General features: G+C 36.2%; 1 protein-coding gene across 2 annotated transcripts in view; it reads left to right on the forward strand.

The window, feature by feature from the left end:
• RYK (receptor like tyrosine kinase) overlaps positions 1-18,681 on the forward strand; it is an 87,788-nt gene that overhangs the window by 58,120 nt on the left and 10,987 nt on the right. For both annotated transcript variants that reach the window (XM_032266105.1, XM_032266097.1), the window contains exons 9-13: positions 411-497; positions 6,229-6,298; positions 11,286-11,418; positions 12,978-13,087; positions 13,247-13,406. In XM_032266105.1, the coding sequence (XP_032121996.1) occupies positions 411-497; positions 6,229-6,298; positions 11,286-11,418; positions 12,978-13,087; positions 13,247-13,406 (560 nt within the window). The remainder of the gene's footprint in view (positions 1-410; positions 498-6,228; positions 6,299-11,285; positions 11,419-12,977; positions 13,088-13,246; positions 13,407-18,681) is intronic.

Below are 18,681 nucleotides of genomic sequence, written 5' to 3' on the forward strand. Positions count from 1 at the left end.
TACCCCTTGGCCTTCCCTTGAAGCTGCTTTTTAAAGCTCTGCAGCAGAGAGGAAAGTTCATTTTTGTCTTTTTGTCATTGCTCTGAGGCTAAGCCTAGAAACTCATAAATGCCATTGTGGATACATCATTACTGAGCTCCAGTGCTCCTGGCTACATCATTAGTTTATTTAGTATAATTCAGAAAAATTTTCATATACTTAGTTTAGATACAGTGTTTCTAAAAGCAAGTTAAGATGTGTAACAGTTACAAAAAAACCAAAGATTTGGGTCTTTTTACTGTAGGGCTAGAGTAATGTTGTTGATCACATATGCCCTTGTTATTTTTGTTTTATATTGTACCAGAAAGTTTTGTACTGTAATTTTATGAAGGTTATCATATGATCTCATTAATTATTACTTTTCCTTTTAGGTACTTTTGGACGTATTTTCCATGGGATTTTAATAGATGAAAAAGATCCAAATAAAGAAAAACAAGCATTTGTCAAAACAGTTAAAGGTAGGAGTTTTTTTCCGTAGTATTTCCATGATGCTCTTCTGTCTTAGGTGGCTCTTGCCAGCAAAATTCTGTCTCAGTTTTCCAGTGTGTGCCACACTTTTTAAATCAGTCCATGTTATTAGCTTTCAAAAAAATTTAGCTTGTATGAGCCTAATTTTTTGGGAAATTTGGGTTCTTCTCATGAGGTATAGAAAAATGGAAGTCTGCTAAATTAAGACATGAGACATTTGTTAGATATTACTCATTTAATTGCATGTCAAACTGCATCCACTTGATTTCGTTGTTACTATATCTAATGTTGGTATACTTTTACACATATAGCCATAGTTGGAATTGCTGGCCTAAGGGTGCGTACATTTAAAATTTTAATAAAGGCCAGGTGCAGTGGCTCACTTTTATAATCCCAGCACTTTGGGAGGCCAGGGTGGACAGATCACCTGAGTTCAGGAATTCGAGACCAGCCGGGCCAGCATGGTAAAACCCCATCTCTGCTAAAAATACAAAAATTAGCCAGGTGTGGTGCCTCGCGCCTGTAATCCAGCTACTTGGAAGGCTGAGGCGCAAGAATTGCGCCTGGGAGGCGGAGCTTGCAGTGAGCCAAGATCATGCCACTGCACACCAGCCTTGGCGACAGTGAGACTCTGTCTTTAAAAAAAAAAATTTAATAGATACTGTTAGATTGTTCTCTAAAAGATAGCATTGATTTATATTGTCATGAACAGAACACCTGTTTTCACATATTCTTCTTTTGGGCCAGCGTTTGAAATGTGACACCTACTTTTTAATTTATTGATCTATATAAGTTATTTAATTAAAGATTCTCTATTGAGATACTATAGTGTTATTTATGCAGGCATATGGCTTATTTCCTGTTACTGGTAGATTAGCAAGACTTTAAAAAATATTAGAATTTTAATCATTTACAACGGATATTTGTAAAAGCTTAAATAATTCTGAATTAAGGGCTGGATGGAGTGGCTCACAATTGTAATTCTAAAGCTTTGGGAGGCTAAGACAGGAGGATTGCTTGAACCCAGAAGTTCAAGATCACCCTGGGCAATATAGCCAGACCTCTGTCTCTACAAAAAAAAAAAAAAAAAAATTAGCTGGGTGTGGTAGCATGTGCCTGTAGACTCAGCTATTTAGGAGGCTGAGGCAGGAGGATTACTTGAGCCCAGGAGTTCAAGGCTGCAGTGACCCCTGATCATGCCACTGCACTCCAGCCTGGGTAACAGAGCAAGATCCTGTCTTAATTTTTTTAAATGATAATAATAAGTCTTATTTGCTCATTTAAAGAGAAAGAAAAATGTGATAATTTGTAGGATACTTAATGTCTGCCAGGTCTGATATAAATTGAGAAGACAAGGTAATAATTTCAGAAAAACAAATTTAGCACTTTCCCTTCAGAAACTGAAGGGAAAATTAAATTCAATTTTATGAATAGAAAGCAATAAAATTTTACACAGTTTATGAAGTTAATTTATAAGAACTGTTTCTAAATTTACTTAACGGAATACATAGAAAGTATGAAGGGTTTCTGTTTATTGTTTGTAAAAAGTTTAGTTCTGCCAATCTAACAAAAAATCTTTGGAATTGCTTTTAATTGAGCAGAATTGCTTGTTTAAGGCTGCTACAAATACTACATCTATACTCACACACCTCTTTAATCTTTTCTAAACAAATGGTTTAACTTACTATATCATTCTATATTTATTTTATTCATTCACCCCTTGCAAGCCACAAAAACACTTTTAAAGGGTAATATTTACGTTAGGTCCATCCCTTCTTATCCTTTTGGCCAAGATCAAGTATAAGTTAGGTCCCAGTAGGTTTTCTAACTAGTTTTGAAGGAGAGTTTCTATATTACTTTTTGTAAATGTAAAATTTGAACCATAAGGTTATTCAACAATGGTCTTTTGTTACTCTTTTCTTATTTTTTTTAAAGGAAACTCCTTAATTCAAATATTTCTTCTAGGGTTTGTAAGTATTCTATAGACTGTGTGGAACTGGGCTAATATTGACTTGTTCTGAATTAAGGAAGGAGGTTTTCAAACAAAATTGGGTTGATTTAGGGTTGGAGGAAGGGATAAAAGGAAATAATAGTGATAAGAAAACACAGTGATGATACTTGGACTGTTTCACGAGATAAAACTTTTCTTTCTGTATATGCTTGACTAGTAGTCACTGTTTGTTTCTGTGCTCTACCACTGTAATTATATTCTCTCTGAGCTGTGTGGAAATAAGAGAAAGCACAGTGAGCCCACATGGGGGACAGACGGATACTTTGTGCATTGACCAGGATACTTGCCTCAAATTTGTTAGAGTAAGCGCACCACATGACTGTCTCTGAGATTGATTATTTTGGAATGCTGATTTCATGGTTTTAGTTGTAGCCACATAGAGCTGACCAAGGTCTTTCACAAATCTATATACTTTGTTACATGTCGCACAATTAGAAGTGTAGCATAAAATACAAAAAAAAAAAAAAAAAAGTGTTTTTAGAAAGCACTGACCTTTGCCTTTAGGCATAAGCAGAAAATTGGAGTTTGCCTTTTAAAACTATTCATAATTTTATAGAGAGACTTCATAGATATTCCAGTATGAATTTCCAGAGATTGAAATTGGCAACCCAAATCTTGCACAGTAAATGTAGTGGAATTGAATTCCATAAAATAAACGGATCAGTTTGGGGTTATTGGTATTAAGCTCTTATTTTCTTTATTATAGCTACTACATTTTTATAGTTTTGTAAGTAAGCGTTTGTTTTTAAAAATCATTTTGTGCATTCTTGTAACTTTTAGAATATATTTAATAGTATCCCTTTCACATGTGTACATCTTGAAGATAGACCTTTTATTATGTAAAATTAAAAGACTAGGATGAGACTGGGAAAGGAATCCAGCAAAATGAGTTTTTCTTACTAACTGGATAAAGTTATTTTATCTTTAATTGAGTATTCTTAGATCATCATTCAGTTCAAGTGTCCTTTGTTTTAATAGAACATGCTTATCAAAATTAAAAACTTGAAAAAAGTATGTACAAAATGACACATCCTGAAATTACCATTTGTTGTACTTGGATCTCCTTACCAGTTCAGGGAATGGTAAAGTCTTTTTAACTGGGCGAGGACTTCCAACTATTACTAGCTTTCAGTCCTGAAAAGATCCTACTAGCCCCCAGTAGTCCTGCCCATAATTTCATTAGAAGTTATTTAGGTTATAGAAAGAGGAATACTGTAAAGTCACATTCTGCCATTTATTTAAAAATCCCAAGTTTTAAGCAGTTTTTAGACACTTAGAGTTTATTCTCGCAGACATTGATATGAAGCATCTTTTCCAAAGAAGTACCAAATGTTTTAGATCCTTGGCTTTTTGTCTACCCATTTTACATTCCTACAAAAGTCTTAACTAAGAAAAGTCACTTGGAAAGGGGACACTAAGTAGCAAGTAATGGAAGTGAAGCAGGAATGAGATTCCAATGGGTAGATGTGGAAATAAATGACTTTTGAGATTTCTCAGCTTTGATAGTTCCACATTTAAGGACCGAATGTGACAATCATAGTATCTGAATTCAGTGGACTGGGTTTTATTGTTGGTTCATCATTTTCCTAGGTGAGTCTACAATATGAATCTTGGCTTTGCCAGTCTTTTACATATCTTTCTTCATCTTATTACATTGGTCTGAAGCTTTATAAATTATTATTTAATTAATTTATTTATAGACAGGGTCTCACGCTGTCACCCAGGCCGGAGTGCAGTGGTGCAGTCATAGCACACTGCAGCCTCAACCTCCTTGGCTCAAGCAATCCACTTAACCTCAGCTTCCCAAGTAGCTGGGCACCACACCCGTCTGTCTGTCTGTCTGTCTGTCTGTCTTGTGGAGATGAGGTTTTACCATGTTGCCAGCCTGAGCTTTACAAATTATTATTACTGTTCTTACTACTGATGTAAAAATTTGTTATGGTTTTCTTTGAAAGTGTTTTTAAGAATATACTGTTACGTTTGTTTTAACATTTAAAAACTATTTTTTAAAATTCAAACTCACTTCTTATTTGTTTATTTTTATTACATTGAGAGGCAGGGTCTTATTCTGTTGCCCAGGCAGGAGTGCAGTGGTGCAGTCATGGCTCACTGCAACCTTGACCTCCTTGGCTCAAGCAATCCTCCAGCCTCAGCCCCCTGAGTGGCTGGGACCACTAGTGTACACCACCATGCCCAGCTAATTAAAAACAACTTTTTTTTTTGGTAGAGATAGAGTCCACTGTGTTGCTCAGGCTGCTCTGAAACTCCTGGCTTTAAGTGATCCTCCTGCTTCAGCCTCCCTAAGTGGTGTTATTACAGGTGTGAACCACTGCACCTGGCTGAATTTTCAATTTTATAATAGAAATATTCTTTTCAAGCCATGGAGAAATTCCTTTATACTGTTAAGGTTATGGTCCTTATATGATGAGGAATCCTTGTGGATTTGTGCAAATATTTGAAGGCTTAAAAATTCCTTTGGAGGTGTAGACTTAAAGATATTGGTAAATTGCATTATGTTTTTGTTTCAGAAAACATTGACGTAAAAGTTTGTTGTAGTTCTGTTTTGCTACTTTTGACCAAAAACCATGAGTTCAGAAACTAAAAAACTAAAGTGGCTTAATTCTAATTTTGGTTATCATGTGAAAGTTAACTAATTTTTACTCATGTATTATTAGTTCTTTTTGTTTGTTTTTAACCACAGAGAAGTAAAAAGAAGAAAGCAACAGAATACGCTGTAAACTCCAATCATAACTTTTGTAGTCACTTTATGCTTGTAATGTTTGTTAGGTTAGAACGTATAAACAGAACAGAAAGGTACGAAATGTAAATTCTCTCATCTTGAAAAGCAGCCATCATATGTAAACAATTCCTTAATATGTAAGAAATATTAAGATATGAAAATACAAGTTGTATCTTGTTTTTAAAATTTAATATACTTTAGAGATCTTCCTCTATCAGTACCTGTCTCATTTTCTTAAAGTAGCCAGATAGTACTCCAGTGTGTCAATTTAATGAGTTCGCTGTTAATGGGTACTTTAGTGGTTGAGTTTTTTGCCATTATTGAACAGTGCTCTTGTTACATTATACATAGATGAGCTTTTGTGACTATATCTGTAACAGAGACTCTTAGCAGTGGGATTGATGATGCAAGGTGCATCTGCATTTAAAAATTTTGTTACATGTTCCTTTCTCCATCTACTCAAGGTACTATTGATGAGCCTGTTTTCTCATACTCTTGCCCAAACTCTTAATAGTAGGTAGTGGATATTTTTATGTCTCAATTTGACAGGGGAAATGGCATCTACTGGTTTAATTTGCATTTCTTTCCTTAGGACTGAGGCTATAAGTTGTTTTGTAATCTTGTTATTTGTTTTTTATTTTCTCAGTAAACTGTGTGTTTATATCCTCCACCTCTTTTTCAAATTTTTTCCTTATTGATTTATATGAGCTATTTAAATAGTAAAAAAGGAAGTAAGCAGTATATATGCCTTATGTGTTACAGATTTATTGCATTTCTGCTTTGTTTATGGAAACTTAATTGCATTTCTAATTTTGATGTTAAAATTTCTGGGAAAGTTGACCTATTTAATGGGACTGCAGTAGAATTTTCCTACCTTATAGTTCAAGATAATTATTTACTAATAGCAGAAAATTTTAATGCCATATATATTTAGTATTATTATTCAAGACAGTTTCTTTTCTTTATATAGATCAAGCTTCTGAAATTCAGGTGACAATGATGCTCACTGAAAGTTGTAAGCTGCGAGGTCTTCATCACAGGTGAGAGGAGAAACCACCGGCATTTCAATGTTGAGCATGGCAACACTTGATGCCACATTTTTATTTGCAGAACATTGTGATGACTTCTGAATTGCAAGCTTTGTAGAATAACTTATTTTTTTTTTCTGAATATAAAAGTGAAATGCATTCTTATTGCACAACACTTACAAACACAAGAAAGAAAACAAAGAGTAGTATGTAAGCCCACATCTGGATAATCATAGCTAATCTAGCTAATCTTTCCAGAAACAGTTTATACTTATTTATATGCATACTTCCCTTTAAAAAATAGGATGCTGGTATACGTATGTTAAAAATATTTGTTGTGAGATTTTTGAATATATAGGACCTCAAAGTATAATAAACATGAATAAATCTACCTTCTAGATGCAGTGATAGTTAACATTTTGCCATATTTTCTGTGTTGTGTTTGTTTATGTATTATCCATCTTTATCTAGAGATTTATATCTCTGGATATATGTATCTGTATATTTGTGTGCAGAAATATTTTATAGTAAATTAGACACCTCAATACTTTTAGTGCATGTCCAGCATGTATTAAAAAAAAAAAAGATACTTTTCTTTGTAATCATAATACCACTGTTGTCTTTGACAAAGTTAACATGCTTCTTAATTTAACAAAACAATGTATCTGACTTTTGATGTCTGTAATGTAAATCCATGTCATCATTTAAAAAGGCTACATAGTAATCCATTGAATGGATGTACCACATTTTATTTAATCAATTTCTGGTATACAATCATTATGGCATAGTATGGCTTTTTAAAAATGCTTACAGTTCTGTATGAAGACTTTTTTAAAAGCTTGGTATTTGTCCTGTTCACACAGCTATAACAAAAAATTTTACCTTTTAGAGCCAGAAGCAGCTTAAATATAACATCATAATGTGTGACAGTATCAGTATTAGAGCAAACTTTTTTTTAAAGCACTATACAGAGGCAACATAATTTGTATGCCTACCTAAAATTTGATCACATATGTTTAAAAATAGAACTGTGGTCATCCCTGTTGAAAGATGTTTATGGGTTTCTGAAAAAATATACTTTAGTTTCTGTATACTTTAGACAGTTCCTTGAGTTTTGTTGAAAACTAAGGTGACTCCCCAGAGCCGTAGTTTTGAGTTTGGTTATATTTTGGTTCATATTCAGAAGAATTTGAGGACCTAAAAAGAAGGAAACAACAGTGAGATCAATACAATGGTAATGAAAATGAAACTGAGTTTTTTGGTATTGTGGTGGTAGAAAAGAAAACAAATGAGCCAGCAGTAAGGGGAACAAATACTTTTACTGTGATTAAACATAAAACAGCTCTTAGCTTCTAGGCAACCGAGGGTGAAGGAAATGCTATAAGTTGATAATCTTAGTAGCAGAAGGGGAAGAAACAGTTGGAATATTGTCCTTTATGGCAGTGTTGAAAGTGCTTAATGGTCTATTACACTGACTAGGGAGAAGAGCCAAAGGTGTTTAATCCTAATATATAATGTTAACCTATTACTTAGGTACCTAGCCAATATTCTTACCGCAGTGAAAGGTTTGCATCACTTCAGCACAGAGGTGAGTAGCAGGGATAAATGTAGACAAAGCCAGGATTTTCCCAAGAAACAGTTTTATATCCGCTGTAGCCCTAAAGATGCCTTGGCTGAAAAATGCTCTGAGGAAGCATTTGCAACATTGTGTTTCATGCAGTTTTAGGTTGTAAGGTTTTGCAGCATCCCACCAGGATGAATTAGCAGTCTCAGGGGGTCCTTAGGGAATGGAATGACAGGACATTCTAAATTGGGGTTATTTGATACTGGGCATTCAGTGCTTGATGAAAGTCTTGTAAAGATAGGTTGTTTGATTATGCTTAATTGTTCTTCCTTCTATGAGGTGATAGCAGGACTCCTAGTTACAATGAACAAAACATTGTCAATACGTAGAAAGTATATTATTCTTTCCATTCACTGTAGCAGTTCATCTCTTTTTTTTTTTGTTTGTTTGTTTGAGTTGGAGTTTCACTCTTGTTGTCCAGGCTGGAGTTCAATGGTGTGATCTCAGCTCACCATAACCCCTGCCTCCCAGGTTCAGGTTCAAGTGATTCTCCTGCCTTGGCTTCCCGAGGAGCTGGGATTACAAACATGTGCCACCATGCCTGGCTAATTTTGTATTTTTAGTAGAGGCGGGGTTTCTCCATTTTGGTCAGGCTGGTCTTGAACTCCCAACCTCAGGTGACCTGCCTGCCTTGGCCTCCCAAAGTGCTGGGATTACAGGCATGAGCCACCATGCCTGGCCAGTTCATCTAATTTTTAAGGTGACCAGGGCCTAGCACACATTTCAGTTTGATCCCTGATATCTGTAGACTATTCATAGCTATATGTATATATTTGTTTGTTCATTCTTTTATTCTAATGCATTCAGTACCCATTTTGCACTTGGAACTGTGCTAGGCAGAAAGAATATAAATGAAATGATTTTCAGAGATCATATTACAGAAATTATCAAGCAAACTCAATACATTCGCTGGAAAAGACACCTGTTTTCAGATTTTACCTTTTTAGCTGGCTGTGGTATACAATACAGCATGTTTGCTTCATATTTTAACATTTCATGGTTAGGGATTGTACAAGTGTTAAGTCTTTTAAAGCATTTTGAAATTATTTCTTTTCACACATTTTCCCACTGGATTTTATAAAAATAATTTTATTATAAGTTAAAATAGCTGTATAAATAAAATACATCAACCTACTTTAATTTCACTGGAAGTACTTCATATCAAAGTACTCTTGAGCTATTTCTGCTTGTAGTTTGGCCCTTTCATTGGCCCAAGGATGCCCAATGGTGAGCACTTCTTATGCCAAATGCCTCACAGCTCTCCCTCTGTAAGTGCCCTCAACAAGACTGAGAATTAGAGGCAGTTCTTGTGTTAAGCCCCAGAGAACCTACCCTTCCTCTGCCTTCTTTCTTCTCTATAACACCTCCTCTTGCTTTCATTCACTCTGCTTAGAGATCTGGACTTTCCTCTTTATTCTCCTTTCTGTTACAAAATGGGCAGAATGAAAAGCAGCCATTTGTACTTTGAAAAATTTTCATGAAGTTTGTTACCTCTCCAGTGGATTTTTAATCTTGTGGTGGTGGAATAAAAGATCTGACCTCATCCAGCCAACCTAATGGATAAAATATTTAACTCTGCTAAATGAATTTAGTCACAAAAAAAGAAACAAATAATCTTTGGTGGGTTAGAGATTGGGCAACAGTTTTTACCCTGAAATCATAGTATGCCCAAGTTAATCCTAAGTGTGAACCTGTAGTCATGTTAGTGTTCACGGGAGCTGGTGGAAAGAAGGCTCTGTAATCTCCCATGCGATCTCCCATGCTCCTCTGGGAGAGAAAGTCTGGTGGTCCAAGGGAATGCAAAAGGTGTTGAATCGGATGAAGATCTGATTTTTTTCTCCATGTACTTGCCTTTGTCCTTGGCAGGTTACCTAAACTTTATCTCCCAGCATGGGTTTCCTTGCATATAAAGTAGAATTCCTAGTTGTTGTCACTTGTAGAAAGGTTGCTTCTTACAGGTTTGCTGATCTCTAAGTCCTCATTTTCCCACTTCCTCAGGATTAGTGCTTTCTATATTAGTAACTCCTGCAAATATGAAGGGAGTGTATAGCTTTGCCACTTGTGCACTGGTGATTGTGCCACAGTTTTATAACTGGGGTTTAAAAAGTGATACATGCTCAATTGAGACAATTTTTAGGAAATACAGGAAACAAGGTTGAAATTATAGTCTCACAAAGACAACTCAACTCTGCATATTTCTGTGCAGGCCTTTATTATTATTTTTCTCCATTTTAATAATTACCTTGCTAACATGAATTTTGTATCTTACTTACAAGGTTTTACTGATACTTTCATATTGTTATTCTTGCATTACTTTTGAACATTTGAGCTGTTTGGTACTCTTTACTACTAATATTACATTAACTATCCTTTTTCATTAACTAGCTTTTTTATGTTTAATGTATTTCCTTATTAAACATCCTTAGAAGCAAAATTTGCTAAGTTAAGGAGTAGGAATGTTTTAAGGCTACTTGTTTCTGTTATTTGTTATTAAATGTTTGTTTTATATATAGCATAGAATACAAAGTGTTGGGTGTAAAAATTGAGTTTACCTTAGTTTTTGTCTTCTAGCAATTTTTAACTTAGTGGGGAAAATGATATAATTATGTAAAAAGTTACATAACCTTGGGAAAAACGAACAGTTATTTCCAGATGTCAGTGGAGGAGGTGTTATTAGATAATAGGATGAAATGTATGTATGTATGGCATAGAAATTAAAATAGGAAGAAGATTGTCCACCACATGCTTGGTTTGTTTCATTTTGCATATTATAGTAACTTTTTATGGTTAGTGGGGTCCCTATGTTATAAGTATGGAAGACAAAGCCAGGAGACAGATGGTCACACTCATAGTAATTAGTAAATCTAGGATTCAAAAATCGGATTCTAAATCCAGTGTGACCAGCTAAGAACTTTTTGGTTTTGCAGTAGCTTCAGCCTTTTAGAGACCTTTATGATGATCCTATTCTTGACCACAGTCTGGATTGGGCTTTTTTTTTTCTTTTTTCCGTGTGTGATAATGGAGTGGAATATTATTATCATAATACACTCATGGGCAAGTCATTTTTTAGATGTCTCTGATTAATTGCCCTTTGGAGTAAAGATATAATGTGGTTAGAGTGTGCCTTCAGAAAATGCAGCCCACGAGAAGCAACTTTGAGTTTGACTTTTCCTTACCAAGAATGTGCCTATATGGGGAAACTTAAGTCTGGTTTAAAATATAGAGCACTTATAATTTTACATTTTTAATGGTAATCATGTTTTTAAGTATTTGGGGGATTTTGTTTTGTTTTAGATTATCTTTATTTTTATTAGAAATAAGCCCCTAACATTTTGGATTCCTTTGTCTTTCTCCCAACTTTTTGTTATTTTATAGAAATCTTCTTCCTATTACTCATGTGTGCATAGAAGAAGGAGAAAAGCCCATGGTGATATTGCCTTACATGAATTGGGGGAATCTTAAATTGTTTTTACGGCAGTGCAAGTTAGTAGAGGCCAATAATCCACAGGTGAGAAAAATTTGCCCAAATACCAATTATTTACCAGTAGTTTCTGATAATGTCTTTGAAAGTAGCTATTAACATTCCTAAATATAAACTGTTTAAAGGCCTACAAAAAAGAACCTCAAAATGAACCACAAGATATTTATAACCTGTTGGTTTAAAGGAAAATGTTAGCTTATGTTCCCGCCTTGAGGCTTACACTGTGCTGATGCTGAAGTTTTCCTTATATTTTCATTGTGTACTTACTCATAATCAAACCCTTTGTAATGACATCTCAGGTGTTTTCCTGATAACTAAGGGTACTTGCCCTAGATTTTCCTCTTAGGAATGGAAACAGATTTTCTAGAGCCATTTGGTTTATTCCGTACCAAAGGCTGGTGATAACTGGAGGTCTAGATTGTGGGCGGTAATTGGATATATTGTTAATATGCTTGGCTGTAAGATGGCAGTCATCTAAGAGTTTTTCTCTTTTGTGCTTGTGTATATAACTGAAGCAAAGGTCAGATACCAAGTATATTATGATGGTAGGGGTAGTAAAGTGTAGTGGGTATTTTGTTGTCTGCTGTATCTGGTAGCCCCATTAAGTTGCTTTAGGATGTATCATAATATACTTACTATAGTTGCCAGGAGAAGATGAGTTCAAAGGCTGCATTGAGTATTTGACTTAATATGTATAATATGCTTTGTAAATTGACAAGACTAAAGCTGGGATTCTCAACAAGTGGTCAGAGGTTGTGGCCCACCTGCATTACCTAGAGAAGGATTATATTCCTTAGCCCAGAGTACTGGCACACACCTAGAAGAGCTTATCAGCAGAAAGAGCTGGAGACTTACACTTTGGTTTTTTTGTTTTGTTACACTGGATCTCAGTCACCAAGGGTGGAGGGCGGTTGTGTGATCACAGCTCACTGCAGCTTCAATCTCCCATGCTTAAGCAATCCTCCCACCTCAGCCTCCTGAGTAGCTGGGACCACAGGAACATGCCACCATACCTGCTAATTTTTCAAAAAATAATTTTTTTTTTTGTAGAGACAGGGCCTCCGTATGTTGTCCAGGTTGGTCTCAAGCTCCCTCCTGGGCTCAAGTGATCCTCCCACCTCAGCCTCCCAAAGTGCTGGGATTATGGGCATGAGGCACTGCACCTGGCTTACACTTGTGCTCATTTGAAAATGATCCTAAGGAGAGAATCTCCTAATACAGACTACTGTTCTGAGAAAAAAAGATTATTGAATAATAGACATTTGAAGTATTACCTTGAGAACTCAGTATTCACTGAATAGATTTACTGAGCAGCTGCTGTATGTGCTGGATATTGGGGAGATACATCTAACAGATGAAAGGAGACAGAGAAGTAAATGATAGATTACAGAGGAATAAGGGCTATAGTTGTTATAAATGTAGAGATACATGGGAACATATTCTTGGTCAAGAAATGTCTTTTAAAAATTATGTGTGTAGGTTTAAAGCAGTATTTTTGGATGTAGTAGGAATGTGGAATAAAACAAAGTGCCATCATCTGTGTGTGCTATTTGCAAACCATGTCCTTTTTTTTTTTGTTGCCACAGGCAATTTCTCAACAAGACCTGGTACACATGGCTATTCAGATTGCCTGTGGCATGAGCTACTTGGCCAGAAGGGAAGTCATCCACAAAGACCTGGCTGCTAGGAACTGTGTGTAGGTGCCATGAGCTTGATACTGTCACTTGATGGAGAGTGCTTCCTGGATTTGGGGTTCTCTGGGAGTCACAGTGGGACTTGTGTTGTATTTAAGGGTGGTGGTGATCCCTACTTTTTGATACTCATTGCATTTGATGTTCATGTCTTTACTTTTTAGGATTGATGACACACTTCAAGTTAAGATCACAGACAATGCCCTCTCCAGAGACTTGTTCCCCATGGACTATCACTGTCTGGGGGACAATGAAAACAGGCCAGTTCGTTGGATGGCTCTTGAAAGTCTGGTTAATAACGAGTTCTCTAGTGCTAGTGATGTGGTAAGTGCTGGGACCCCCAGATAGAAAAATAATAGAGAAACAGCTTTCTGTTTTTAAATGTTTAACCATTTTTGTCTTTTGAAAATAATCTACTAGCTGTTCCCTGAAATTTTTCATCCAGAAGGCAAGTGTAATTAGCTGCCAGTCAACCAGTTTATGGAGAGGAGCTGTGACCCAGACCATAAGCCAACACTGTGTGTAATCTCATTTCATCTTCACATGACTGCTCTGACGGGAGCACTGTTTTGTGTTGTTGTTGTTTTTTTTTTTTTTGATGGAGTTCTGCTCTTGTGGCCCAGGCTGGAGTGCAATGGCACGATCTCAACTCACTGCAATCTCTGCCTCCCAGTTTCAAGTGATTCTCTGGCCTCAGGCTCCCAGCTGGCTGGGATTACAGGCATGTGCCACCACACCCAGTTAATCCTGTATTTTTAGTAGAGACGGGGTTTTACCATGTTGGCCAGGCTGGTCTCGAACTCCTGACCTCTGGTGATCCACCTGACTTGGCCTACCAAAGTGCTGAGGTTACAGGCATGAGTCACCATGCCTGGCAACAGAAGTACTATTAACTTCAGGAGGTAGGCTGTGGTATCCCAGTTTTAAAGGTGAGGATTTTGAGACTCAGAGAGGTTACAGCAATTTCATTATTTTTCTTTCCTTATTTAAGAGACAGACCAAATCATTGCCAGATCATAAAGATGTTTTTTTTATTCAGATGACCTCTTCTAAGTGTTATGGCCCATAAAATTTATAATCCTCCACGTCATGCACTTCCTGTTGTCAGTTTCTGGGTAGTTCTGCCCTCTCAGTCAGATCATAGTTGGGTCCTTTATACCTAGTGATGTATAGTTTCAGAAGCCACATTCACTTGTGGATATTTTACAGCCATTTTAAATTTCTGTCACTTCTTAGTCTTATTTGGAAGACTAAGTGTAATTTATTTTTGTATCTCTTGCCTGTTAGACTTTATTATTGTTGTTGAATATTTAGGGATTAGATAAAACTTCTGCTTATAGGGTACCACATATGTTCACTCAATGATAATTGGTTTGTGTTACATGTGAAATTCTATAGAATAATTTGCTTCTAAGTTTCAACTGTAAGAATTGGGCTTACTGTATCATTTTTTCTTGTGTCTCTGTATTTTATTTATAATTTAGGACTACACTTTTGTTTCAGAGTGCGTATGTTTTAAGGATTAGTTTTTTAATCGTGTATTACTGTACGATAATTAATTATATTAATTGGTATATACTCTTCTCCTCAGTGTATGAGATTTCTGAGGCTGTTGTAACAAATTACTACAACCTCAGTGGCTGAAAACAATAGAAATAGAGTCTCTCTTGGTTTCCTTCTGAGGCCAAATGTCTGAAATCAAGGTGTAGTCAAGGCTGGGCTCCCTCCAGAGGTTCTCATGGAGAAGCAGTCTTTGCCGCTTTCAGGTCCTGGTGGCTGTTGGCATTCTTTGGCTTGTGGTTCCATTTCTCTCTGTTCCAAGTTCATACCATGTTCTCCTTCACTTGGGTTTGTCTTTCAAACTCTCTCTGCTTCCCTCTTAAAAAGATACATACGATTTAGAATCCCATCTACATAATCAGAATAAACTTTTCCCCTCAAGGTCCTTAACTTAATCACACGTTCTGTCCTGCAAGGTAATTACAAGTTTTGGGGATTGGGACATGGATGTATCTTTGGGGCTACATGGACATATCTTTGGGGCTGCCAGTTCACTGCAATCAGTAACAAATTATCTAAGATTTCTATGCTGAAAAACTGATATTCTAATTTAAAATCCTTAGAATAATTTGAGAAAAGAGTTAATAAGAGAATTTTTCTCCTAACTACTAAATAATTTTTTTTTCCTTTTTAGAAACTATGTGCTATTTGATATTGATATGGTTTGGCTATGTCCCCACCCAAAATCTCATCTTGAATTGTAATTTTCATAATCCCTACGTGTCAAGGGTGAGACCAAGGGTGGAGGTAATTGGATCATGGGGGCAGTTTCCCATGCTGTTCTCATGAGTCTCATGAGATCTGATGGTTTTATAAGCGTCTGGCTCTTCCCCTGCTTTCACTCACTCCATCCTGCCACCCTGTGAAGAAGGTGCCAGCTTCTCCTTTGCCTTCTGTTGTGATTGTAAGTTTCCTGAGCCCTCCCCAGAAAAGCAGAAATAATTCAACCTTTCCTTTATAAATTACCCAGTCTTGGGTATTTCTTCATAGCAGTGTGCGAATGGACTAATACATGTATATCGCTCCTTTTACCTACAAGTATTTTGATAAAACGTGTTCTGTTAATATGAATGAGCAACTTACTTATATAATTTTTAAATTTTTTAAATTAAAATCAAGGCCTTCCATTGTATATATTTTCAAAATACTTTAACTCAAGATAAACTATTCTCAAAGAAACAATTTATCTGACACTTGTGAGATGAGCAAAGTAAATATGAATGATTATAAGAAGTGATGAGATCTGCTTCGCAGAGCAGTCCCAGAAGCTAACACTGAAGGACAACCTGTTTCATGTTATCCACAGCCTCGCCTAACCAGAGAGTGTGAGGCATGGTGGCAGGTGGGTGGCAGGATGAGGGAAATACAACCAGACTCTTGGATACTGAATCCCAGGGTTCAGCTTATAGAGCAGTGGGGTACTAGTCCTGGCCTGCTTTTCCAGAACTTTGATGAATTAAATGTCTTTCTAGCATTAATTGCCTAGAAGTTAAACGTACTAAGTAAAGCAGTATAAATATGCAAAGCAGCTTATATACTTTAAATCGCTACTTAAAGAGAATCTGGGCTTTATTTTAGGGAGAGAAGGGTTACATTTTGGTTTTGATTTTGATTTTTTTTAAATAACATATGAAGCGAAAGCAGAGTTTGATTTCTGGCCAGTGCATAGCTGCTGTATTGAATGACAGTAAGGACCGGTTCTATTCTTTCATAAGGTTTTTGGTTTTAGAGTTGCCAAATCTTTATTCAGAAATTCTGAATTATAGTTGGAACTGTTTACCAGCTCTTCATTGAGCAAAGCTGTTTTCATCGAGTGGGAAGGGGGGCAGGAGAAATCGATTTGGCTTTGGTTGTAGATCATAATTTAAAAACATTATATCAGTTGAATTAGAGTAGTATGGTTTTCAAATCTACTCCTTTAGTAAAATCTCACATCTAAACATTTTTAAATGTAGAAAAGTCAGATAAACTTTTCTTAGTGTTTACCTCTAAAATTTTATTCCATAGTTGATTTAAAAGATGGATTAACTCATCTCTTTGGGATGTTATTTTTTTTTATTTTCAGTGGTTGATTTAAAATGTTTATTTTGTTATTTATTGAAATACAGCTGCCTTTGCTGAAATGAGGTGGCAGTTTTTGTGGTGAACCAAAACTAGTTTGATGGGCAGAAAATGGAAGATAATTCTTAGATGATAATCTATAAGTATTTCATGTAATTTGAAGAGATTGGAAATTTTTTTTTATTATTCTCTTAGAAAAAGGAGTTACTGATATATTTCAAAGGAGAATGCAAGATGGCCAGTAGTGATGTTTGCTTGCACAGTGGAGGCCCCCAAAATATGTATTACTTTTTTTTTTTTTCTTAGAGGGTCTCACTTTGTTGCCCAGGCTGGAGTGCAGTGGTACAGTGGTGCAGTCATAGCTTGGTGCAGTCATAGCTCAGTGCAACCTGTACTCCTGGGCTCAAGTGGTCCTCCTGCCTCAGCCTCCTGAGTAGCTAGGATTACCAGTGTGTGCCACCATACCTGGCTAGTTTTTTCTTAATTTTTTGTAGTGATGGAGTCTCGCTGTTTTGCCCAGGCTGATCTTGTACCCCTATGCTCAAGCGATGCTCCTGCCTTGACCTCTGAAAGCACTGGGATTACAGGTGTGAGCTACTGTACCCAGCCTATATTACTTAATTTATTGTATTTATTTCTATGTAACTATACCATTGTAGAATTAAGCAATGATAGGAATTTTTTTTTTGTAATATTTATGATCAAATATTTTGTAGGACCTCCAGAATGAAAATTAAGTTAGATAATATACTTCAACAAAGGAGGCTACAAGTAATGATAATATATCTCCAAGCAAGATGCTCCAAGAGCATTGAGTGTCTTCCGCTGGGTATTAGCTGGCAAAGTTCATGTTGAAGATACATGGTTTGGTTAGGCAGAACATTTCAAATTATATCAGAAATAGTTATTTTTATGGTTATGGCATTTTACAGGAGTTCACACATTTTATAGAAGAATCTGCCATCATGCAATTAAACTTAATACTTAGTTGCTTGTTCATGTGGCAGCTTTATTTTTAAATATCACTGTTAATTTAATAGTGAGCAGCTTAACGAGAATTAGCTAGTTATCACAGATGAACAGCTTTGTATTCATTCTCCTCCTCCACCGCCTCTTCCTCCTCATTGTCTTCACCTTTCTTTTCCACCTTTGTCCAGGCAACTTTAGCAGGACCCTTTGTGCCAGCAGACTTTCCTTTAGACTTGCAGTTAGCAACGTCCTTCTCATATTTCTCCTTTGGCTTTGCTGCCTTTGTGATGCAAAGCTGCTTTCCAGTGTCACTTAAGTTATTCCACCTCTTATGTAGCTTTTTTGCCACATCTCCAATAGAGATGCCAGGGTCTGCAGAATTAATCTTGAGGCAGAATTCTGAAGAGAACGGGAAGAATCTGGATAATGGCCTTTTGAGGGCATTGAGGTCCTTTTTGTTTTTATTTTTGTTTTGTCTCCCTTAGATGGTCCATAATCCTTCATTTCTGAATCATAGCATATTTTATCTGCTTTTGCCATTTCATCAGATGTAGACTTCTCTTTCCCAGACATTGTCTTCCACTTCTCAGTATACTTTTCGGAAAATTTTGCAAAATTGACAGGGATCTCTGGGTTTTTCTTCTTAGGTTCTCTGCATGTCTGCACAAAGAAGGCATAAGAAAACATCTTGCCTTTTGGTTTTCTGCAGTAGCTTTTAGCCACCTTGACTGTATTGTTCATTAGTCTGGGCAGCACAGGGTGCATGACACATAGCTTGGTGATTCCCCAGTCTCATGCAAGCTGCTTCCACAAGAGCCACCTCAGCATCATAATTACTTTCAGTGTGTTTTGGCATAAACTTACTTGAAATAGCTGTGTGACCCAAATTCTTCTGAGCTGTACTTAGCATGTGATGTTAAGAATATCCTTTGATTTGCATTTAACGTGGTTAACTCCTAGAAAATGTTCACATTTTTTTTTTAGATTATTACGAATTTGTTTTCATACG

This window comes from Sapajus apella, unplaced genomic scaffold (genome assembly GCF_009761245.1).
Source record: "Sapajus apella isolate SASKATOON/1434 unplaced genomic scaffold, GSC_monkey_1.0 scaffold4, whole genome shotgun sequence".
Taxonomy (NCBI): Eukaryota; Metazoa; Chordata; class Mammalia; order Primates; family Cebidae; genus Sapajus; species Sapajus apella.